The sequence below is a fragment of the Sturnira hondurensis genome, unplaced genomic scaffold (genome assembly GCF_014824575.4).
Source record: "Sturnira hondurensis isolate 20B ecotype Veracruz unplaced genomic scaffold, ASM1482457v3 Scaffold0019996, whole genome shotgun sequence".
NCBI lineage: Eukaryota > Metazoa > Chordata > Mammalia > Chiroptera > Phyllostomidae > Sturnira > Sturnira hondurensis.
Genome location: NW_028092627.1, coordinates 136,199 through 160,954, shown reverse-complemented (window position 1 = coordinate 160,954; position 24,756 = coordinate 136,199). Strand labels below are relative to the sequence as shown.

At 36.2% G+C, this 24,756-nt stretch overlaps 1 protein-coding gene across 6 annotated transcripts in view; it reads left to right on the top strand.

Moving 5' to 3' along the window:
- ARHGEF12 (Rho guanine nucleotide exchange factor 12) overlaps positions 1-24,756 on the top strand; it is a 212,784-nt gene that overhangs the window by 116,248 nt on the left and 71,780 nt on the right. For all 6 annotated transcript variants that reach the window (XM_037028530.1, XM_037028529.1, XM_037028532.1 and 3 more), the window contains 5 exons: positions 14,647-14,739; positions 16,268-16,378; positions 16,672-16,770; positions 24,274-24,316; positions 24,586-24,691. In XM_037028530.1, the coding sequence (XP_036884425.1) occupies positions 14,647-14,739; positions 16,268-16,378; positions 16,672-16,770; positions 24,274-24,316; positions 24,586-24,691 (452 nt within the window). The remainder of the gene's footprint in view (positions 1-14,646; positions 14,740-16,267; positions 16,379-16,671; positions 16,771-24,273; positions 24,317-24,585; positions 24,692-24,756) is intronic.

Genomic DNA, 24,756 nt, shown 5'->3' with positions numbered 1-24,756 from the left:
AGTTGTGTGAGTTCTTTGTATATTTTGGAGATTAAACCTTTGTCTGAGGTGTCATTGGCAAATATGTTTTCCCAAAGAGTTGCTTCTCTTTTTATCTTGATACTGTTTTCCTTGGCCATGCAGAAGCTTTTAAGTTTGATGAGATCCAATTTGTTTATTCTTTCCTTTATGTCCCATGCTCTAGGGGATGTATCAGTAAAAATATTGCTGCGTGGAATATCTGAGATTTTCCTGCCAATGCTCTCCTCTAGAGTTTTAATGGTTTCATGGCTTATATTTAAGTCTTTTATCCACCTTGAATTAATTTTGGTGTATGGTGTAAGTTGGTGCTCGAGTTTCATTTTTTTGCATGTAGCTGTCCAGTTCTCCCAACACCATTTGTTGAAGAGGCTATCATTACCCCATTTTATGTTACTGCCCCCTTTGTCGAATATTAATTGACTGTAGAGACTTGGGTTTTTTCCTGGCTTGTCTGTTATGTTCCATTAGTCTATGTGCCTGTTTTTATGCCAGTACCAGGCTGTTTTGATTACAGTGGCCTTGTAATACAGTTTGATATCAGGTATTGTGATCCCTCCTACTTTGTTCTTCTTTCTCAAAATTGCAGCTGCTATTTGGGTTCTTTTATGGTTCCATATAAATTTTTGAAGTGTTTTTTCTATGTCTGTGAAATATGCCATTGGTACTTTAATAGGTATTGAATTGAATCTGTAAATTGCTTTGGGTAGTATGGACATTTTGATGATGTTAATTTTTCCAATCCATGAACACGATATATGTTTCCATTTGTGTCTTCCTTGATTTCTTTCTTCAGTGTTGTGTAGTTTTCTGCATATGGGTCTTTTGCCTCCTTGGTTATGTTTGTTCCCAGATATTTTATTTTTGTTTTTGCTATACCAAATGGGATTTTTTTCTTGATTTCTGCTTCTGCTGTTTTATTGTTGGTGTACAAAAATGTCTTTGATTTCTGGATATTGACTTTGTATCCCGCTGTTTTGCCAAATTCATTTATTAGTTCGAGCAGTTTTTTGGTAGAGGCTATTGGATTTTCCATGTACACTATCATGTCATCTTCAAACAATGACAGTTTTGTTTCCTCCTTTCCGATTTGGATGCCTTTTATTTCCTTTTCTTATCTGATCACTGTGGCTAGAACTTCCAATACTATATTGAATAGAAGTGGTGAAAGTGGACAACCTTGTCTTGTTCCCGATCTTAGTGGAAAACATTTTAGTATTTGCCCATTGAGTATGATATTGGCTGTAAGTCTTTCATATATGGCCTCTCTTATATTGAGGACTGCTCCCTCTATTCCCACTTTGCTGAATGTTTTTATCATAAATGGGTGTTGTATCTTATCAAAAGCTTTTTCTGCATCTATTGATATGACCATGTGGTTTTTGTCTTTGCTTTTGTTTATGTGGTGTATTACATTTAATGATTTACGAATACTGAACCATCCTTCCATCCCTGGGATGAATCCCACTTGGTCATGGTGTATGATCTTTTTGATGTATTGTTGGATGCGATTTGCCAGTATTTTATTGAGGATTTTAGCGTCTATGTTAATCAGTGATTAACACAGTGAAAACTTTAGTGACCTGAAGTTTTCTTTCTTTGTTGTGTCTCTATCTGGCTTTGGAATTAGGATGATGCTGATTTCATAAAAAGAGTTGGGGAGTTTTCCCTCCTTTTGGATTTTTTGGAATAGTCTATGAAGAAAGCTTTAGTTCTTCCTTTAAAGCTTTGTAGAATTCTCCTGTTAAACCATCTGGTCCAGGGCTTTTGTGTGATGGGAGTTTTTTTATTACTTCTTCAATTTCATCTGCTGTTATTGGTCTGTTCAGGTTTTCTGCTTCTTTTTCATTGAATTTTGGAAGATCATATGTTTCTAGAAATTTGTCCATTTCACCTAAGTTTTCAAATTCCTTTGAATATAGTTCTACATAGTAATTTCTTAGAATCCACTTGTATTTCTGTGGTATCAGTTGTAATCTCTCCTCTTTCATTTCTGATTGTGTTTATTTGGGTCCTCTCTCTTCTTTTCTTGATGAGCCTACTTAAAGGTTTGTGTATTTTGTTTATCTTTTCAAAAACCCCAACTCCTGGATTCATTGATCCTTAGAATTGTGCTTTTAGTCTGTAAGTCATTGAATTCTGCTCTGATCTTGGTTATTTCCTTTCTTCTACTTGGTCTGGGCTGTCTTTGTTTTTGTTCCTTGAGTTCTTGGAGGCGTTGGGTTAGGTTCTTTGTTTGAAATGTTTCTATTTTCTTTAGGTAAGCCTGTATTGCTATGGAGATCCCTCTCAGGACTGCCTTCACTGTGTCCCATAATTTTTGGGTTGTTGTGAGTTCATTTTCATTTGTTTCCAGAAACTTTTCGATTTCTTCCCTAATTTCTGTCTTGACCCATTCATTGTTTAATAGCATACCATTCAGTCTCCATGATTTTGGGTGTTTTGGGTTTTTTCCTGTGGGGTTAGTTTCCAATTTCAGTCCTGTTTGATCAGAGAAAATGCTTGGTATGATTTCTATTTTCCTAAATTTGTTGAGTCTTGTTTAGTGTCCTGTCATCTGGTCTATATTGGCAAATGTTCCATGTGCATTTGAAAAGAATGAGTATTTAGCTTCTTTGGGATGGAGGGCTCTATATATATCAATTATGTCCATTTCATCTAGAGTGTGGTTTAATGCTGCAAAATATTTGTTGATATTTTGTTTGGAAGATCTGTCCATTTTTGACAGTAGGGTGTTAAAATCCCATAGTGTAATTGTGTTGCTGTCAATATCTTTCTTGATGTCCTCTAGGATTTTCTTTTTTTATTTGGGTGCTCCTGTGTTGGGTGCATGTATATTTACAATGTTCATGTCTTCTTGGTGGATTCTTCCCTTGAGTAATATGGAGTGACCTTCTGGGTCTCTCTTTATAGCCCTGTTTTTGCAGTCTGTTTTGTCTGATATGAGAATTGCTACCCTGGCTTTTTTTTCTTGTCCATTTGCTTGGAAAATTTGTTTCCAGCCTTTCACTTTTAGTCTGTGGTGGTCTTTTGACCTTAGGTCAATCTCCTGTAGACAGCATATGTGTGGGAGTCTTATCCATTCAGCTATTCTCTGTCTTTTAATTGGTGCATTTAATCCATTTACATTTATGGTTATTATTGAAAGGCACTTATTTATTGCCATTTATGTACCTGTGTTCCTCTCTTTCTCTTTTTCTTCCTTTCCTTAAAGCAGCCCTTTTAGTAATTCTCGTAGAGCTTGTTTGGTGGAAGCCTATTGTTTTAGACTTCTTTTGTCTTGGAAGCTCTGTATTTGGCCTTCTATCTTGATTGAGAGCCTTGCTGGGTATAGTAGCGTTGGTTGTAGGCCTCTGTTTCTCATTACTTGGAATATTTCTTGCCATTCTCTTCTTGCTTGGAACGTTTCCATTGAGAAGTCAGTACCCAACCTTATTGGGACCCCCTTGTATGTTACTTCCTTTTTCTCCCTTGCTGCCTTTTGGGTTCCACCTGATTGGGACTCTCTGCACTTCCTGAATCTCTGTGACTTTATCTCTCCTCAACTTAGGAAAATTTTCCGTTATTACTCTTTCAAGTAGGTTTTCTATCCCTTGTTCTTCTTCCTCTCCTTCTGGTATTCCTATTATTTGGATATTATTACGTTTCATGTTGTCTTGCATTTCTCTTAAATTCTCATTTTTTCTGATTCTCTTTTCCATTACTTGGTCCGTCTGGGAGATTCTTTTTATCCTGTCTTCAATCTCACTTATGCGATCCTCCGCCATATCGATTCTATTCTTCATACCTTCTACTGTTTTCTTCAGTTCAGAAATTGTATTCTTCATTTCCTCTTGGCCTTTCTGATGGTTTCTATTTCCTTTTTCATGTTGGTATATTTTGCAGAGAGTTCATTGTAGCTCCCCTGTAGTTTTTGGTAGCTCGTTGTAAGCTCTTTGAATTTCCTGATAACCAGTGCTTTGATTTCCACATCTGATAGTTCACTTGCCTCTATGTCATCTAACATTCTTTCTGAGGCTTCGTCCTTTCCTTTCGTTTGGCGATTGTTTCTATGTCTTCCCATTGTTTGTCATACTCTTCTTGTTGGCATCAGCTTCTTAAATTGATCTGTTCTGTTTCCCTGGGTTTATGGCGTGAACTTTTGTGGTAGGATTCCTGTGAAATTCAGTAGTGCTGTCTCCTGCAGGTATCTCAGTGTTCTGCGCTTCCACCTACTCCTTTCTTTATTGTGCATGTGTGATCAGTTGTGGGGGAGGCAAAATGGTTCATCATAGCAGACGATATTTTATATTATTTACAGACACAGTCGGCAGAGAAGAAATAGACAATCTTTAGGTTATGTATAGAGGTAACCGTGCTCTTCGACCCAGCTTGCCACTTTTAGGAAAGGATGGACATAAGTTAAGTCTCTTGTTGGGAAGGGGGGCGCTTGTGAGTTGTATCTAGAAAGCAGTGTGGTTGCGGGTGGTCAGATTTTGAGGTAAGGTGAGAGTGCATGTTATTAACTGGGTGTAGCATGTGAGTAAATAGAGTAATAGAATTCAGGAACCTGTAGGGTGGTCTAAGGTCCGAGAAATGTGTTATGAAGTATTACAGTTGTATAGAACAGCTCTTATTTTCAATAATATTATAGTAACGGTCTCGTGATAGACTCTATGTGATCTGTCTAAATGGGGATTTTAGAGCTTGGTAGTATGGCAAAGGAAAGCAAGTGAAGTATAGAAAATTAGCAATACACTGTGGAGGAAAGAACAGTGGGAACCTGTCAGGTAGTACAATATAACCAGCCAGGAGTAAGAAACCTGTACAGAAAGAAGAGGAAGATATTCTTAAATAAAAAAAAAAGAAGTAAGAGTAATGGAAAAATAATAATAATACACCTAAAAGAAAACTAAGCAACACACAAACAATCCTACACACAGACACACAAAAGTGAGGAGAATAGAGGAATAAGTGGAAAATTTGGGAAGAACGGAAGGACTAAAACCGAACAAAATGAAAAAGAAATGAGCGACAGAATATTGAAAGATAGAGCAACAATACAGTTTAAAAGATATAAGATTACTTAAAAAAAGAAGTTGAGAGAAAAAAAGGGGGGAAGGGGAAAAATACACACACACACACACACACACACACACACACACAAGCACACATTAAAAAAAAAAAAAAAAACACCCTTCCTTTGTAGGTTTCAAACTGTCCAAACTGGTTTTTCTGGTTGCGGCCAGTGGGGCCTCTCTGATGGGAGGTATGCAGGTGTGCCCAAGCCAGGCTACCGGATTGGGATGTGGATGCCCACACCCCTGGGAGGCTGCCTGTGTCCCACAGTATCTCGCACTGTCCTTCTCAGTCCCATGGTGGGACCCAGGTGTTCCCACCACTCCCCTGGATGGCTGCTGGGTGGTTGGGCTGTGAGGCAAGTTGCTGTCCCATAGCACCTCAGTTCACTTTCCAACAGAGACTTCTCCACAAAGCCTGCCTCTCAGCCCAGCCCAATCAGAAAAGATCAGCAACGTCGGTGTCCTTAAATCCCCTGGGCTGGCGGGTTCAGCAGGCTGGTGACCACAGAGTCTGCAGTTGAATAGGGTCCTCCTCCCTTGCCACCCTTTAGGTTAACTTAAGCCCACAGGTCTCTGCCCGGTATTAACCTGCCTAGACGGGGAGGGGGGAGTCAGTTCTATCCCACAGACCCTGTGGCAGGCCCACGGCTCCCACGGAGTCTGTTGCCGTCCCACCAGGTGCCGGGCCTCTGGAGTTCTCTCCGCCACAGGCGCCCGGGCCCTGGATTCAGACGGGGCCTCTGTTTCCCACTGATGGTGCCCGCCCAGATTGCCTGCCTCCTCTCATCTGTACTCATGCACCGCCATGCACCGCTGGAGGTTGCCTGCCTTGAGCGTGCCACGGGCACAGCCCGCAGCCGCTTTTGTCCTCACTTGCCTTCTGGAGTCCTCGCTGACCTGCAGCTATCTGGTTCCTCTGTCACACTCTCTAGTCTCTTACTTTCATAAATGTTGGGGAATTGTTGGTTGATTATGCTGTTCTTTGGTAGATCCGCCTGGATTTTCTACCAGATGCATGGGAGCTGGGTTCCCTCCATGCTACTCTGTCGCATCTTCCCGACTTCCCTCTCTGTGAGCATTTTGATTACCAGGGCTTTAAAATCTCCATCAGATAGGTTGGCCATCTCCTCATTGTTTAGCTCTCTTCTCTGTCTGAAGTTTTGCTCTGCTTTTCCATTTGGGGCATATTTCTTTGTCTTGGTGTACCTATTAAGGTGTAACAGGGTGGGCCCTTAGGTATTCACCTGGACAGGGCAACCCTCCTTGTGCTGTGGCACTGCCTGTTCAGGAGGGGCCAGAAGGAACAATACAACTCGCCTGCTTGGCACTAGCCCACTTTCCAGTGAACTCTCGTGTGACACTGGGAGTTTTTCTCACCATGACAACTGCTGTAATCCACAGCCAGTTCTGAGTCTCAGTTTTGCCTTCAGCCAGCCCCACCTATGTAGTTTGCCGTTCGATTGGAGTGTTTCTAAGCTGGCCCTGCCAGCTTGGTCAGCAGCTTCACTATTGTTTTTCTGAGCTGACTTGGCCTGTTTGGTTTGTTACCTTGTCCCAGTTTTTCTGAGCCAGCCCCACCTGCATGGTCTTACTAGTCTGGTTGTTCTAGTTGATTTTTTCTTTGATTCCTTGGTTGTTGGAGTTTCATGCAGTTTGATTTTCTGGCACTTTTGGTTGTTTATTGATTTTAGAGGACTTTTATGATGTCGCAACTTATGTTGAAGTTTTTTGACTTCACTTTGAGTTTATGTTGGTGTATGATGTAAGTTGGTGGTCAAGTTTTATTTTTTTGCATGTAGCTGGCGAGATTTTCCAAAACCATTTGTTGAAGAGGCTATTTTTACTTCATTTTATGCTTCTCTCCCTCCTTGTCGAATATTAATTGACCATACAGACTTGGGTTTATTTCTGGGATCTTTGTTCTGTCCCATTGGTCTGTGTGTCTGTTGTTACTGAAGAACCAGACTGTTTTGATTATTTTGGCATGTAATATAGTTTGCCTCCTACTTTGTTCTTCTTTCTCAAAATTACTACAGCTATTAGGGTCCTTTTGGGTTTATATAAATGTTTGAATTGTTTATTCTGTACCTGTGAAATATGTTATTGGTATTTTAATAGGGATTGTGCTGAATTTATTAATTTCTTAGAGTGGTATGGACATTTCAATTATGTTAATTCTTCCAATTCATGAACAGTATATGCTTCCATTTACTTGTGTCTTCCCTGATTTCTTTTCTCAGTGTGTGTAGTTTTCTGAGTATAGGTTTTTTACCTCTTTGGTTAGGTTTATTCCTAGGTACATTATTTTTCTTGTTGCTATACCAAATGGGATTTTTCCCCCTGATTTCTGTTTCTGATATGTCCTTGTTGGTATTGAAAAATGCCTTCAATTTCTGAATATTGACTTTGTGTTTTACTGTCTTGCCCAATTCACTTAGTAGGTCGAGTATTTTTTTTGTTGGAGTCAGTGGGGTTTTCTGTGCTCACTATTATGTCATGTGTAAGCAGTGACAGTTTTTCTTTCTCCTTTCCAATTTAGATGCCTTTTATTTCTTGGTTGATCATTGTGGCTGGGACTTCCAATATTATATTGAATCGAATAGTGAAAGTGGACATCCTTGTCTTTTTCCTGATCTTCATGGGAAAGCTTTTAGTTTTTGCCCATTGAGTATGATGTTGGCTGTAGGTCTTTCATATATGGCCTTTATTATATTGAGGAATGCTCTATTCCCTTTTTTCTGAGTACCTTTATCATAAATTGGTGTTGTACCTTATCAAAAGGTTTTTCCACGTCTATTGATATGATCATGTGGTTTTTGTCTTTCTTTTTGTTTTAATACATTTATTGATTTGCAAATATTGTAACATCTTTGTATCCTCGGGGTGAGTCCCACTTGATCATGGTGTATGATCTTTTTAACATATCACTGGATGCAGTTTGCCAAAATTTTGTTGATTATTTTAGCAGGTATTTTTATCAGTGATACTGGGCTGTAATTTTCTTTCTTTGTTGTATCTTTACCTGGTTTTGGGATTTGATGATACTAGCTTCATTAAAAGAGTTTGGGAGTCTTCCCTCTACTTGGACATTTTAAATGATCTGAGAAGGATAGGTGTTTGATCATCCTCAAATATTTTGTAAACTTCTCTTGTGAAACCATCTGGGCTTTAGTGTGATGGGAGTTTTCTGATTAGTGCTTCTGTTTCACCAGCTGTTATTAGTCTGTTATTAGTTATTAGTTAGTTATTAGTTATTAGTCAGGCATTCTTCTTGACTCAGTTTTGGAAGGTTATGTTTTTTTTTTGATTTTGTCCATTTATTTCAGATTTTCAAGTTTTTGGCATATAGTTGTTTGTGGTAATTTCTTACTACCCTTTGTATCTATGTGGTATCAGTTGTAATCTTTTTCTTTAATTTCTGTTTTTCTTGTTTGGGTCCTTTCTGTTTCTTTTGTGATGAGTCTGCCTAACAGCTTGTTGTTTTTGTTTATCTTTTCAAAGAACCAGCTCCTATATTTATTAATCCTTTCAGTTATTCTTTTTGTGTCTGTTATTTAATTCTGCTTGATCTTTGTTATTTCTTTCCTTCTACTTACTCTGAGCTTTGTTTGTTGTTGCTTCATCAATTTTTGTAGATGTAGGATTGGGGGGGGGTTTGAAATGTTTCTGTCTTTTTTATGTAGGCCTGTATTGCTATGAATTCCCTTTCAGGGCTGTCTTCACTGTGCTCCATAAATTTTGGACTGTTGTGTTTTTATTTTCATTTGTTTGCAGAACCTCTTTGATTTCTTCCTTGATCTCATTGTTAACCCTCGCATTGTTTAATATCATGTTATTCAATGTCCACGAGTTTGAGTGCTTTTGAGTTTTTCCTTGAGGTTGGTGTCTGGTATCAGGCCCTTGTCCAAGGAAATGCTTTATATGATTTCAAGTTTTTTTGCATTTGTCGAGGTTGGTTTTGTGTCCTATTCTGTGCTTTATCTTTGAAAATATTCCATGTGCATTTGAAAAGAATGTGTATTTTGCTTGTTTGGGATTAAAGGTCCTACAAACACACACACACACACACACACACACACAGTTAAGTCCCTTTGATGGAGGGCATTGTTAAATGCCACTTTATCTTTGTTGATATTTTGTTTGGAAGATCTGTCCATTTTTGAGGTGGGGTGATATAATCCCCTAGTTATAAGTATGTTTCTTTACATCTTTCTTGACGTCCTCCAATATTTTTCTTATATAATTGGGTGCTCCTATATTGGGTGTATATATGTTTATAATGTTTGTGTGTTAATGATTAATTCCTCCTTGGAGTATTAGGAACTGTCCTTCAGTGTCTCTTTTTATGGCCTTTGTTTTGATCTGTTTTGTCTAAGTATTGCTACACCAGCTTTTGTTTCCTGTCCATTTGTTTGGAATATTTTCCTCCAACCCTTCACTTTCTGTCTGTATAGGTCTTTTGTTCTGAGATGGGTCTCTTGTAGGCAGCATATGTGTGGATCATGTTTTCTTATTCACTCAGCTACCCAGTGTCTTTTGATGGAGCATATAGGCCATTTACATTTAAGGTTGTTATTGATAGGTATTTACTTATTTTCCCCTCTCTGTACCTGTGTTCTCTCTCACTCTTTTTTTTCCTTTTCTTAGAACAGTTCCTGTAGCATGTCTTGCAGTGCTGGTTTGGTGGAGGTGTACTCTTTCAGCCTTCTTTTGTGTGCAACACTCCTTATTTTACCTTACATTTTAATTGAGAGCCTTGCTGGGTAGAGTAGTCTTGATTGCAGGCCTTTTGCTTTTCATTACTTGGAATATTTGTTTCTTTTTTTTTTTTTTTTAATATTTGTTTCCATTGCCTTTTTGCTTATAGTCTCTCTATTGAGAAATCACCTGTTAGCCTAATGGGAGCTCCCTTGTATGTTACTTCCTATGTCTCCCTTGTTGCTTTTACAATTCTGTCTTTGTCTTTAAAACTTGGCATTGTAATTATGATGTGTCTTGGAATAGGCCTGTTTGGGTGCACCATGATGGAGACCCTCTGTGCTTCGTAAACTTACCTGGGTTTTTCCCCTCTCCAGGTTTCAAGAAGTTTCCTTGTAGTTTTTCAAATAGATTTTCTGTTGTTCCTCTTCTTCTCCTTCTGGTATTGCTATGATTCAATACCAGAAATTGTTATTGTTACTGTTATTTAAATTGTTCCTTTTTTGGCTGGTAGAATCTCCCTAAATTTCTTCTGTATTCTTTTGACAGGACTCACAAGTAGCTTTGGCACCTTTTCTATTTTCTCTGACTTGTGGTATTTTGGTGTTTCATATTGTCTTGTAGTTCCCTTAAGCTGTCATCATTTTTTTTGTTGTTTTCTTTTTGTGTGGCTACTCTATCTGGGTGTCCGTTTCTACTTCGTCTTGTGTCTTGCTAATTCTGTCCTTTACTTCATCCAGTCTCCTTGTCATTCCTTCAAGTGTATTTTTTATTTCCGAAGTTGCATTCTTTATTTCTTGTTTTATTTCTATTTCCTTATTCATAAGGAAATAGTAGTAGTTCCCACTCAGTTCCTTGTATTTGTCTGTGATTTCCATGAGCATTCTCATCACCATTCTTTTGAATTCTATATCTAATAGTTTGCTTGCCTCCATTTCATTTAGGTCTTTTACTGGGGATTCTGACATGGATTTTGATTTTTTGGTCTTTCTTAGTCTCCCTATTTTAGGTGACTCATTTTGTTTGTTTCTGCGATTCCCAATGCTCTGCTTTGCCAGCTGTTTTCTTAGGGTGAACTTCTATAGTAGGAGATCTATGGGACTTGGTAGTATGGTTTCTTTGATTTCCTTGTGTGAATTCTCTTTGGTTGCCTTTTTTATTGTTTGTGTGTGCTCTCTTCTTGTACTTTGCTGTATTTGTCGGTGGCTCCTTTGTGGGTTTCCCCCCTCCAGTGTGTTTACTGGTATTCTCAACTTCCACCTTGTCTTGTATGCTATTGTACAGGTGTTGGTTAAAAAAGCAGTGTTACCAGGCAGTCAGACCTACACCAGGACAAAGAATGGGTACCAAAGAGGTACCACATCAGCATTCTCAATCACATTTGAACTAATATTAATAAAGGTGAAGAGAGATTGTGGATATTATAAGATATGACAAGGGTCAAATGAGACCTGCTTAAAGATGGGGAAATTGTTGTGTGGTAAGAGGGAGGAGAATTTATAAGAGTTAGGATACAATGGAGGTGGAGAAAGGGAGATAACAAAATTTATGTGAGTAATACACAAATGGGGACTTGCTGTTGAAGTTTGAAGTAAAATTGAAAAGGTACTAGAATATCAGGAGCAAAATTACAAAATTACTAGAACATCAGGAGCGTAGAAAAATCATGGCAGGGTCAATGGCAGTGACAGTTGAATGAAGTTTAATGAAGGTGGATTGGGACAAAGAATATTGTAGAAAAATGAAAAGTGAATGTGAGATGTCTATAATAAAAAAATTTGTTTTGAGAGGATAGGGAACCAAACTAATAAGAATAAGGAATAAAGTTCAGGTTGAGAGAGAGGAAAAAGAAAGAAAAGAAAAGAAAAAAAGAGAGAGAAAACAATGAAATAAAATTTTTACTCAACTGAGCAGGGGTAGGAAGAGGGCAAAATGGAGTAAGACAGCGGGAGATTATTCTGTGGCATTTAAAGTACAAACAAGTGGTGAACAAATAGGAGTTCCTTTGGAGAAGTATAGCAATAACCATGATATTTTGCTCAACTAGCCACTGTTTATTTTCTTTTTGGTGAGCCTATTGAAATAAACTGAATATTTTTTTTAAAGTCCTAAGAGTGGCGTGAAAGAGAAGATTTATCTAGAGGAAAACCTAGAGTAAAGTGAAGTAATTCAGGACATTGTGAGTGTGAAATCTATAAAGTGATAGTGTTTTCCTTATACTTAAAGTGACAAACATCTGCTATTTATATATTATTATTGAGAGCAAGCTTAAGTTTTCAAGGAACTTAATAAAAATTTTAAAATACATTTTATTGATCATGTGATTACAGTTGGGAACTTAATAACATTTTTGATAAATGGAGAGCTACTACATAGTATTATTAGGTAGCTTAAATTTTTCATTGCAATAAAATATATATAACATAAAATTTACCACTTAATTATTTTTAAGTATACTGTTCATTGGCATTAAGTTACATTCATGTTGTGCAGCCATCATAGCATTCATCTCTAAAACTTTTTCATCTTTTTACAACTAAGACTTGGTACACACTAAATATTAACTCCAGATTATCCTCTCCCTTGAGCATTACCATTCTACTTTCTGTCTCTATGGATTTGACTACCTTAGAAACCTCATATGAGTAGAATTGTACAATATTTGTCCTTTTGTTTACCAGCCTGTTTCACTTAGCATAATGTCTTGAAGGTCCATCCATGTTGTAGCATGTGTCAGAATTTTTTTCCTTTTTAAAGCTGAATAATAATTCATTATATGTATACACCACATTTTTTTATTTATATGTGGTGTATTATATGTATACACCACATTCATTTATCAGTGAACACTTGAATTATTTCTATCTTTTGGGTGTTGTGAATAATGCTATTGTATACATGACTATACAAATCTGTTCAAGTTCTTTCAGTTCTTTTGGGTGTATACCTAGAAGTGGAAATATACTTTTAGCATTTTTATTTTATTTTTTAAATTAGAATTGTATAAAGTTTTATAGTAAAAACCTTAATATCATACTATGATATATTGATTATTAGGAACATATAAAATCAGATAAATCAGCTATAAAATCAATAGTTGTCTAACTACTACTGTTATATATGCCTTTCTATTGTTTCACCTGATGTTTTTCTTAAATTATTAAAACATTGGGTTTTAAAAACTAGTTTTTTCACAATGGAATATTACCCAGCTGTAAAGATGAGTAAAACTTTACTCTTTCAACAGTATGGGTGGACCTGAAGAACATTATGCTAAGTGAAATAAGCCAGTCACAGGAAGACATATACCATATGATCTCTCTCATATGTGGAATCTAATGAATAAACCAAACTAACAAACAAAATAGAGACTTAAACATGGAGAACAGGAGGACAGTTTTAGGGTGGGGTTTGGGGTGTGGTGGGATTGAGCGAAAAAGAAAAAGAGCTCATGGACACTGACAACAGTGTGGTGATTGCAGGGGAGTAAAGGTAGAAGAGTGTATAAGGGGGATAAATGGTAATGGAAAAAATACAATAAAAATAAATGAATAATTAAAATATATGTGTTTCTGAAAAAATAAGTAGTAGAAAAGGCCAAATCAAGTTTAGGAGGTGCAAATATATAGTGTAAGAGCAACATTTAAGGAGATGAAGCAACAGTTACATATTATTTACTTAATTTATAATTTGTTGGATCCATTTCATAGTTTTGACTGTAACCACTTTGTACATGACTCCCAGATGATTATAGCCTCACTCTCTTTGAGTGAGACAGATCTTGCATGTTCAGCTGCTGCCAGATTTAAGCCAAACTCATTCTTTTCTATTTTTTCCAAATTTTATTTCTCTTGATGCTCTGCAGTCTTTGATTTTGGTATTTGTGGTCTTCAGACATCCTGTATTTTTTACAGTATACATTAATGCCTCTGTGCTGCCTTTTTCATGCTGATTTTACTTGGTGAGTTGGCAAATGGATGACCTGCTGCATGGAATGAGATCTGTTATTTTTGTAATTTTTGTCACCTGCTTCTATAGTAGTTTTTTATGTGATTACTTCAAATTTTTGCATTGTGCCAAATGATTTCCAACCAGGAGTGATTGATTGATTGATTATTTATTTATTTATTTATTTTTGCCTCCGGGGACATTTGGAAGTGTTTGGAAACATGTTTGATTGTTAGGACTGAGAGGCTGTTACTGGCATGTAGCGGATGGGTAGAAGGCAAGGATGCTGCTGAATATCTTACAGTGCACAGGACAGCTCCCACAACAAAGAATTATCTGACCCCAAATATCAACAGTGTCAGGGTTGAAAAACCTTGCATTATGCAAATATGAAAAAGAATTAAAAATTAAAAATAGGGTTTAGTGGTGGTTTTTAATATGTGACATTAATAGAAATCTTTGTATTAACCTCTACTAACTTTGTCTTATCATTTCTACTCTCATCCTTCCTTTGTCCTGTTGTCTTCACTTACTTTTTAAAATCTAACTTTTTAAAATAAGCTAATTTTTTTCTTTCTGTAACAAGGTTTAGATTTGTATGACATAATAAATGAAGTATACAGAGAGTGATAAGAATCAGAAAACCAAGGGTATAGTGAGCAAAGAATGTTTTATATTTCCAGGGGAATACTCTTTTTCCCACAAGAAAAATAGTAAATACTATAGTAGTTTTCTTTGCTACAGTTGTTCATGGCCTTGATATTTGGAAACCACTTCTTTGAAAATAAAGTGCATAAAGAAAATAAATTTTAAAAAATCCCACCTGTTTAGTGAACCACATCTTTTGATGGTTTGACTTTATCCTGTCTCTGAATTTGAGGACTAGATAATTTTTTCATTTCTTTTCTCTGAATATTACCAGGACATTCAATCACTTATTGGAAGTCCCTCAACCCATGCAGCACCTCATATTATTGGAGCAGAGGATGATGATTTTGGTACTGAACATGAACAGGTAATGATATTTTTTCTAAAAGCCCATTAGTTTTTTGAGATTTTTGGTTGTAAAAATGAACACGTTTGGGAGATTGACATTAAATTATTAAGGATTTGAAGCTAAATTTTAGGACTAAGATTAATTGGTTAGTTGCGTGGGTTAGTTAGTTGCTTATTTTAGTTTTAAACAATAGAAATGACTTTGCTTTTAAAACTGGTAAGAAGTCATAATTATACCTAAGTACTTCATTTGGGGAGAGGAAGGTGTTATTGTAAAGTTTTTTAAAATTTTATTTGAGATTCCAGTCATTTATTGATAGCATATAGGAGTATAATTGTCTTGATTCTTGCCTTTGGTACTTCCAGGAACTTGTGAAAAAACTTTTTGGGATTTTCTACATAGACACCATATGGTGAATGATTAGAGACAATGCTTTTTTGTTTCCAATTTGTTTATCTTTTATTTATTGTGCACTGATTAAGGTTTCCAGTATGAGGTTGAATTGGATTGGTAAAGTAGAACATCTTTGGTTTATTACTGATCTTAGGAAGAAAGATTAGTCTTTCATCATAAAGTATTATAAAGTTAGCTCTAGCTTTTTTGTAGATATTTTTTATTATAGGTTAAGAAAAATTTCCTTCTATTCCTAGTTTGTTAAGAGTGTTTATCATGAATGAATACTGAATCTTACTGAGTGAGTGAGATGATTATAATAGTCTCCTAATAGGACAAATTACATGGATTGATATTAGCATGTTGAGTCAGTTTTAGATTCTGGGGATGTACTCTAACTGGTCATAATGTATTTTTCTTTTTATGTGTGGCTGTATTCCATTTGCTATTATTTTGTTGAGGACTTTTGTGTCTGTGTTTATGGGGGTGTGTAGTTTTTTGTTTTTTCTTTTTTGATAATTATTTTTATTGGTTTTGATAGTTGGGTAGTTACGGCCTTTTAGAATTAAGAAGTGTTACCTCATATTTTCTGAAAGAGATGGTGTAGAATTGGCATTTGTTTAGATCAACTTTAGTTTCACCTTATTTAAAAGTAAAAAAGTATATGAAAATTGTGATTCTAGTTACCTCTGTTATAACTATTACTGTTTTCTATTTTTAATCTAGTTAGGCAATATACAAGTATTCTAGGCGGTGTCTTACTTAAAATCATACAATTCCATTTCCTACCACAATATCTACAATTAGCCCAAAAGAAAAGGAAGATAGCTATCTGATTATTAGGCAAAAAGCCTTTCATTACAGTTTTAGAAGTGTTGTTAGATAGTTTTTTTTTGCGTACTGATTTATAGATATCTCAGCTCCTTGATAATCATCTTCTAAAGTTGAATTCTCCCAAGATGGGCATTCTTCCATCCTATTTCCAAGAGTTTATGTATTTCAGAGGAAGCGATTCTATAGCCTCTGTTGCTAATACATTTTAGTGAAATATCTTAAACCTTGAATTTTTTAGCGTAGATCAAAGTAAAATTTTTATATCTTTAGTTGAGCATTTGTGTTGGAGTTATTGACATATAATTATTTCTTTTCCTAGGTCAATGAACAGTGCAGCTGTTTCCAGAGCATTGAACTGCTAAAATCTCGCCCAGCTCACTTAGCTGTTTTTTTACATCATGTAATTTCACAGTTTGACCCTGCGACATTGGTAATATATTTTACAATTTAGCCAATTCAGAGTTCTTTTATTGATTCATAAACCATAAAACTTTTCACTTATGCAAGATAACTGGATATACTTCTTTCAGTTTTCTAAACATACAAGGATAAACGTGAAAGATACTTAAAATGTTATTTTTTAACACTTCATTATATGATAGTCACTATATTATTTATGGTGACTTACCTGTTCCAAACATTCATACTCTATGAGAATCTAACAGATTATATATATTTTTTAAACTTCTCACTTTATCTTTTCTATTTTCTTCTTTACTACAGCTTTGTTACCTCTATTCAGACCTTTATAAACACACCAATTCTAAGGAGACTCGTCGTGTCTTCCTTGAGTTTCATCAGTTCTTCCTGGATCGATCTGCAGTAAGTTACCAAGATAATATTAAACTCTTTGTTATTGTAAATTGAATAATTGGCCTCCTATTTCCAAATTTCCCTCCCATGTTTTTGGACTTTGTTGTGCTTTGTGGGCTGTGATTACTCTTGACTGACTTTTTATCATTTAAATTAGTTGTAGGCATATGAATTGTCACAGTAGGTTCTAAGAGATATGTATATTTGGGTTTCTACATATTTATAGTTAGGATGAGGGAGTAAAAAGAGAACATAAGTAATACACACATTTGTATATTAGGATCCAAAAGATAATACTTGCATAATTGAATTCTGGTTGGCCATTTTGAAGTTTGTAAGTACAAGTTTAACAAAAAAGTGATGGAAAAGATCTTACACATAAATGATAGTAAATGATAATAGTGTTTTATTTTACCAATCGAAATCTTAATAGGTTTTTAAACTAAGATTTTTTAAATTAGCCTTGCTATAGTGTACATAAGAGTTAGCCCTAATGCTCCCTGGATAATCATACTGCATGTCCTTAGTTCTTTCATATTTGTATTTCTCCTAGCTGTCCATTTCATATCTTCATTCTCCTAAAACTTCCATCACTTCCTCTCTTATCTTTCTGCTGATGACATGGTGTTTCTTTGAGAAATTTAAAGTATAATAGTATGCAGAAGAGAACTTCTACGGATACTTCACCTATTCATCATACCATGTGTATTATGTCTCTTTATACTTACTCAAAGAGTCTATTTAAATGATATCCCATTTTATCGTGCATCATCAGTTTTTGTTTTTTGTTGAACCATTTACATTAGCATGCATTGTTAGTTCTCATATCTTAAAGTAAATGAACACACACACACACACACACATTTTGGCCCCACCTCTTTGTTCAGATCCTTGCTTTCTTTGTATTCATTTACAAAGTTGCCTATGTACTGCTGAAAGTAATTACCTTCTCATTGAAGCCTTCCCTGACCCACCTGTTTAAAATTTGATCCCCTTCACTTCATGTTATGTTTCTTGTTATTTTTGTCTACAGAACTTTTATTTATTTATTTTGTTTGTATTCCTACTCTTCCCTTAATGTACACTTCATCAGAACAGATGGTTTTATTCTATCTATTCACTCCTGTTTCCCCAATATTAATAAATCCTGGGTGCTGGCCAGTGTGTCTCAGTTAGTTGGTTGGAGCATCATCCCATGCACTGAAAGGTTGTGGGTTCAATCCTGGTCAGGGTACATACCTAGGTTGCAGATTCAGTCCTCGGTCTGTGTCTACAGGAGGCAACCAATTGATGTTTTTCTCTCACATCGTGTGTCTCTCTCTCTCTCTGTCCGTTTTCCTCAGGTAAGGATTAGGGGGAAAAATTCTGGTATGGAGTAGTCACTTAGATTTTTTTATTTTTCCTTTTCATTTTATTTTTTTATTGGATGGTAATGACATAGGTGCCTACCTACATTTTATTTTGCCATGTAAATGCACTAAAGCAAACAAAAAGTTATGTATAATAATAATAATAATAATAATAATAAAATTATGGAATGGGTATTTTATTGTGGACAGAATTGATCCATAAATTGATATTTTGACCACTTGACAAAGTTTTCCCTGGATCATTGGACTTTGCCTTTTGCTCACCATGCATAATATAAATGTTCATTTAAAAAATCTTAGGAGTAAAATATGATGGGCTAGATTCATAAGTATAGCAAATTTCAACTACAGTGAAAATATCTTAGAGGAGTTCTGGCCAAGATAGAGGCGTAGGCAGAAATACTTCTCCTTAGGAGAGGAACTTTGGCCAGTGAGGTTCCCGGGCCGCTGCAGATGAGAATAAAGAGTTGTCCCGGACACAATCTTGTCGCTCCAACAGGAAAAGGGGTGGCAATTCCCTCTAGTGGAAAATGCCCTGAGCCCTTCTCCTACATGGCTTTTATTAGGGTTGGAAAGTGCAGGGGGAACTTTCCAACACAAGCACATAGCTAACAGTATCTATAGATAACAATTAAAGAAGCGCAGCAATCTTTTCAGGTTGGGGTTTGTGAGACATATAAGTGCCAGATGGTGATAACGGCATATATCATGAAGTAGGGAGTTTCACTCCTTATGCTTTGAACTCAAGATATCTGGGTTATACTGACAGGGCTTATTGCTGAGCAGAACCAGCTTCAAAGGACAAAAATGTACCTTTTAGGCCTGATTCCCATGGGACCATTGATGTTAGAATCGAGTCATGCCTGCCACCTGTGTTATAACCTGGTTTTCCAGGGAGACTTACCAGCCCCTTTCAGAGCTTGCACTTGTAGGACTACAATCTCTAAAACCACACAGAGTGGTCCCCAATGTCCTTGTACCACCAAGAGAAGGATAAGAGAACCAATTTAAAAACAAAGAACAACTAGAACTGCCAGAAAATCAAACTGCATGGAAGTCCAACAACCAAGGAGTTAAACATTCATCCAGACTGGTAGGAGGGGCAGAGAGAATGCACGACAAGACAAAGTGATGGACTGTGTGAGTTATCCCACAATCGTAGGTGGATAAGCAGGGAGGAACAACTGGGGAGCGAGGGACCATGAAACTCGGGGATTGAGCACAGGTGAAACTAAAGATTCAAAACCCCGGGCTGTAAAAATCTGTGGGGGTAACTCCTAGTCGCACACAACAATCTGTTGGTGAGGCCCACAGAGTCCTAAAATGTACACAAACCCACCCACCTTCAAATCAGCACAGGAAAGGGCACTACTTGTGGGAAATGAGGGAAGTAACAAAGTGGGACAAGAGCCAACCAAGCAAGCGGTATTGCTGCCTCTCTGATCCCTCCCCCTCAGACAGTGCCACAGCACAGCAAAGAGGGTTGCCCTCTTAGGGTACTTTCTGGGACAGTACCCTAAGGTTCCACCCCTTACCACATAACAAGTGCAACAAGACAAAGAAATATGGCCTAGATGAAAGAACAAATCAAAACTTCAGAAAAAGAACTAAGTGATGAGAAGACAGACAGTCTATCTGATGCAGAGTTCAGAACACTGGTAATTAGGATGCTGACAAAATATTGACCTGGGTTGCAAAATGAAGGAAGAAATGAAGAATATGAAAAGTGAAATAAAGGAAAATATGTAGGAAACAACAGTGAAGGAAAGGGACTTGGGCTGAAATCAACAATTTGGAACAAAAAGAAGAAGTAAACATCCAACTGGGACAGAATGAAGAAACAAGAATTCAAAGAAATGAGGAGAGGCTTAAGGACCTCTGGGACAACTTTAGATGTTTCAACATTCAAATCATAGGGGTGCCAGAAGAAAAGGGAGAGCAAGAAATTGAAAACTCATTTGAAAACAAAATAAACCCAATCTGGTGGAGGAAATAGACTTCCAGGAAGTCCAGGAAGATCAGAGAGTCCCAAAGAAGTTAGATCCAAGCAAGAATTCACCGAGACAGGTCATAATTACAGTACCCAAGATTAAAGATAAGGAGAGAATCCTAAAAGCAGCAAGAGAAAAGGAGACAGTTACTTACAAAGGAGTTCCCATAAGGCTATTAGTATATTTCTTTAAAAAACCTTTGCAGGCAAGGAGAGGCTGGAAAGTATTTGAAGTAGTAAAACAAGGACCTACATCCAAGATTACTCTATCCAACAAAGTTATCCTTTAGAATGGAAGGGCAGATAAAGTGCTTCTCAGGCAAGGTAAAATTAAAGGAGTTCATCATCACCAAGCCCTTATTATATGAAATATTAAAGGGACTTATGTAAGAAAACGAAGATCAAAAATATAAACAGCGAAATAACTACAAACTCACAACTATCAACAACTGAACCTAAAAAACAAAAACCAAAAGGAACTAAGCAAACAACTAGAACAGGAACAGAATCACAGAAATGGAGATCAAATGGAGGGTTATCAGAGGGGGAGTGACACAATAGGGGAAAAGGTACAGGGAATAAGGAGCATAATAGGTAGGTACAAAATAGGGGGAGGTTAAGAGTAGTATGGGAAATGGAGAATCAAAAAAACTTACATGTACAGCCCATGGACATGAACTAAGGATGGCGGGGGGAATGCTGGAGGGTGCAGGGGTACAGGGAGATGGGGGATAAAGGACAGAAACAAATTGGGGCAACTATAATAGCATACTCAATAAAATATACTTAAAAATATCTTATTCCATACAGCATATTTTTCTTAAAAGTTTTTAGCCAGAAACTTACCTATTTATATATGAAATGATGACATGTCAAAGATGCCTACATTTTTTGCCCACTAATGGTAGATCAGTAAATGGTATCTTGATGCAAAAAAGAAAATCTGGCAGAATCACTGTTCTTAAATAATACATGAAATAGTACTTGAGAATTAGAAACCAATTGGTCAGTTTTCATGCTTCTGGAAAAATTTATTTTAATAAATCAATATGGATCCACCTGAAGTACTGTGGTGGGGGGGGCTCCACCTGCGTGCCCCCCCCCCCCCCACTGCCACAGATGAGAATAAGTCTACTAAGACATGATCTGCTTGGGGAGGAAAGGTGGCCAATCTTTCAAAGGAGAAGGGCCTTTACCTCAGTGGGTTTTTATTAGGTTCATTTTGCACAACAATACAGGTAAAGTTCATTAATCATTGTCAGACAGTAAGGATCAAACATAAAAAGAACCCTGAGGGCCTATTTTGAGTTAAGGTCAGATAGCTAAAGGGCCATAAAACTTTGAGGAACAAACTTGCTTCCTGCTTAGACCCTTATCATTTAATTGAGAGCATTTTAAGCAAAGCAGGTTTCACAGGATTTTACATATTCTTTCTTAGGCCTGATCACCCTGGGGAACCCTCCCTTTCTAGCACAGGGCTGCACCCACTACCAGCATTGTTTCAGGCTTAAGGCATTGTTTCAAGCTTAAGTCAAGCAGGGGCAGTAAGGCAGCCAAGAGATTAGGAGCCTTGTTTCAGGCAGAATGAGGACTCAGGCTATGTCAAAGCCTGAGGGGGGCTTACAGCTTTTGAAACTAGTCAGGGTGGTTCCCAACAAAATACCAAATGTTAAGTAACAGTGAACACAGATTTGTCAGAAACAATTTTTCTGTCAAAGATTATTTACTTTGTAAGCAGGGAGCAGTTGGCACAAGTATCAAAAAACTACAGAAACATTGTAGTCAGATTAAACAGAGTAACACTTAATGTCCAAGTTTTCAATTGTATTTTACATTTATAGAAATTATGAAAAGTTGCCCTGGTTGGTGTGGCTCAGTGGATTGAGTGGCGGCCTCTGAGCAAAAGGGTTACCAGTTTGATTCCCAGTCAGGGGACATGCCTGGTTTGTGGGCCAGGTCCCTGGTAGGGGGTGTGCTAGAGGCAACTACATGTTATGTTTGTCTCCCTCTCTTCCCCTCTCTCTAAAAATAAATAGGTGACACCTTTAAAAAAAGAAATTATCAAAATTCATCTAAAATACATACAAATAGTTTTGTCAGTGTCTTTAGCAACATATAGTATTGGCTAAAGATTATGGATTTCTTTTACAGAGTTCTTTAAAACTTCATTTCACTAGAATGGTAGAAATACTGATTATTTTTGAAAAAATGTAAACAATATTCTGTATACTTACAATCCATTTTTTCATAAAAAAAGAAACTTAAGTAATAGCATAATTACAGAATGCATTTTAACTCTACATTTCTGTTATTTTAGTGTCAGTTTGTGAATAGTGGTGATTGATCTGGTTTTCACAGATTTTGGTGTTTTTATTTTGTTTTGCAGTAGTTTCTCTTATTTTAAAAATCTAAACACCTTAATTTGACTTACACTGCCCTATAAAATTTACTTCCTTACAGCCTTTCTAGTTTTTTTATCTTATACCCACTTCCATCACATCCAGGATTAGATTTTTTAAATGAATTAATTAGGATTCTGATTTTACTGCTGTTGTTTAAAATATTACATATTTTATTTATTAAGATAATTTGCTTCCATGAAGAAATGATAGTATATTGAATTGTATTTGAATTTCACATTTCTTAAGGAGCTCCATGCTAAGTTAAAACTTTGTATTTTGCTACTGATCTGTGAGTTTATTAACATTAAAGTATAAGAACCTTGATGAATTTGCTAATTATTTTTAAGCCATGGGTGACATTTATTTCATATAAATACCCTCATAAAGAAATGACATTTATATAATTTTTGTATTTGTGTTAGAAATAGCTTTAGGAAAGTTGATTTGACTACAGCATGGCAAATTTAGTTAAAGAGAAAACTTTGAAATCTGTTTCCCTATTCTTCACAGTGACTTACTTTCAAATATAAAAGTTCAGATTTTAAAGGAATTGTTTAACTTGTGGAAGTATATGACTATATTTATACAATAATAAAAATAAGTTTGCAGATGTTAAAATGTTACCTGTAAATGCAAAAAATAATTATTTTTCAAGATATTTCCCAAATTAATGGAAAGAAAAATGAAGCTACCTGGTAGTGGGACAAGAAACTGCAGTTATTATGGGGAAAATCCTAGATGTGAACTAAATTATGACACAGTAGCTTTAATTAGTTCAATAGTATAAATACTATAGGTGGTAACTAGAGATTTAAGACACCAAACCCTCAACATTGACATCCAAAACCTTTTCATTGGAAATGTGACTATTGTGAGGGTTCTTTAAATTTACATAGGAAAGTGACTGGGAATATCATGGTCTGTAGTGGGACTATCTCACATACAGCAAATAAAATTTATGGTTATCTAAGTAAATTTTTCATAAATGTATGTATATATATCATTTAGGTTTTACCTCTATTAATTCAAATGATGTGTGACTAATTATATTAACCAATGATCCTAGAAAGCCAAAACTGATAGGAATATTCATTCTAGAAAGCCAAAGCTAATAGGAGTAAGTTAGGCACAGAAGTATTTAGTCATCCAGTAAATACTGTAGATATTTTCTCTTTTTTTTCTAAATATAATTTTTATTTAATTCTTGTTCAAGTACAGGTTTCTGTCTTATATTCCCAACCCTGCCCGCCCCCCGCCCCATGCTCCCCGCCTCCCTCCCCTTTCCACCCCCCACCCTTAGTTATTGTCCATGTGTCCTTTATACTTGTTCATGTGAGTCCATCCCCTTTTCCCCTGTGATTCTCTCCCCTCTCCCCTCTGGACCCTGTCAGCCTGTTCCATATTTGAGTGTCATTGGTCGTATTTTGCTTGCTTGTTTGGTTTGTTTAGATTCCTGTTAACGGTGAGATCATATGATACTTGTCTTTCACCGCCTGACTTATTTCGCTCAGCATAATGCTTTAGATATTTTCTTTACAGAATGATCCTTAGGGCTTATTTTCTAGTTTAAACAATAGAACATACCAAAGCTGTGAATTTTGAGTGAATGGAACATAGTAAATGAGTTATACTTTAATATGCTTATAAAAATAGGTATTCAAGTTCTATTTCTTTACTTTATATAGGTACTTATATACATCTTGAAAATCCATTAATGCTGTCTCACTTTTTGTTTGCATTTTTGTTTTAGCACCTGAAAGTTTCTGTTCCTGATGAAATATCAGTAGATCTAGGTAAGTTCAGAATACCAATATCCTGGAGAAATACGTCTTTATAGTTATATACCTCAGCTCATCTCTAAAGGTTTTATGTGTCATATGGTGACTAGTAAGTCACCTGCATTTAAGGGTAAATGAAATCTGAATTCTGAGATGAAATACATGAATTGAATTGAAGAATTTCTCTTTGTATTATTCCAAGATAAGTTTACATCAGATGGCATCGTTATGTTGCCAGTTATAATACCTTTAAATCAAGTAATTCTTTCCCTTTTCTTTTGCAGAGAAAAGACGACCTGAGCTTATTCCTGAGGATCTGCATCGCCACTATATTCAAACTATGCAAGAAAGAGTCCACCCAGAAATTCAGAGGCACTTAGAAGATTTTCGGTAAGGTTGGTGATAGATATAAGCTGATATGGTTATTCTGGTTTTCTTTTCTTTTTTTTTTTTAA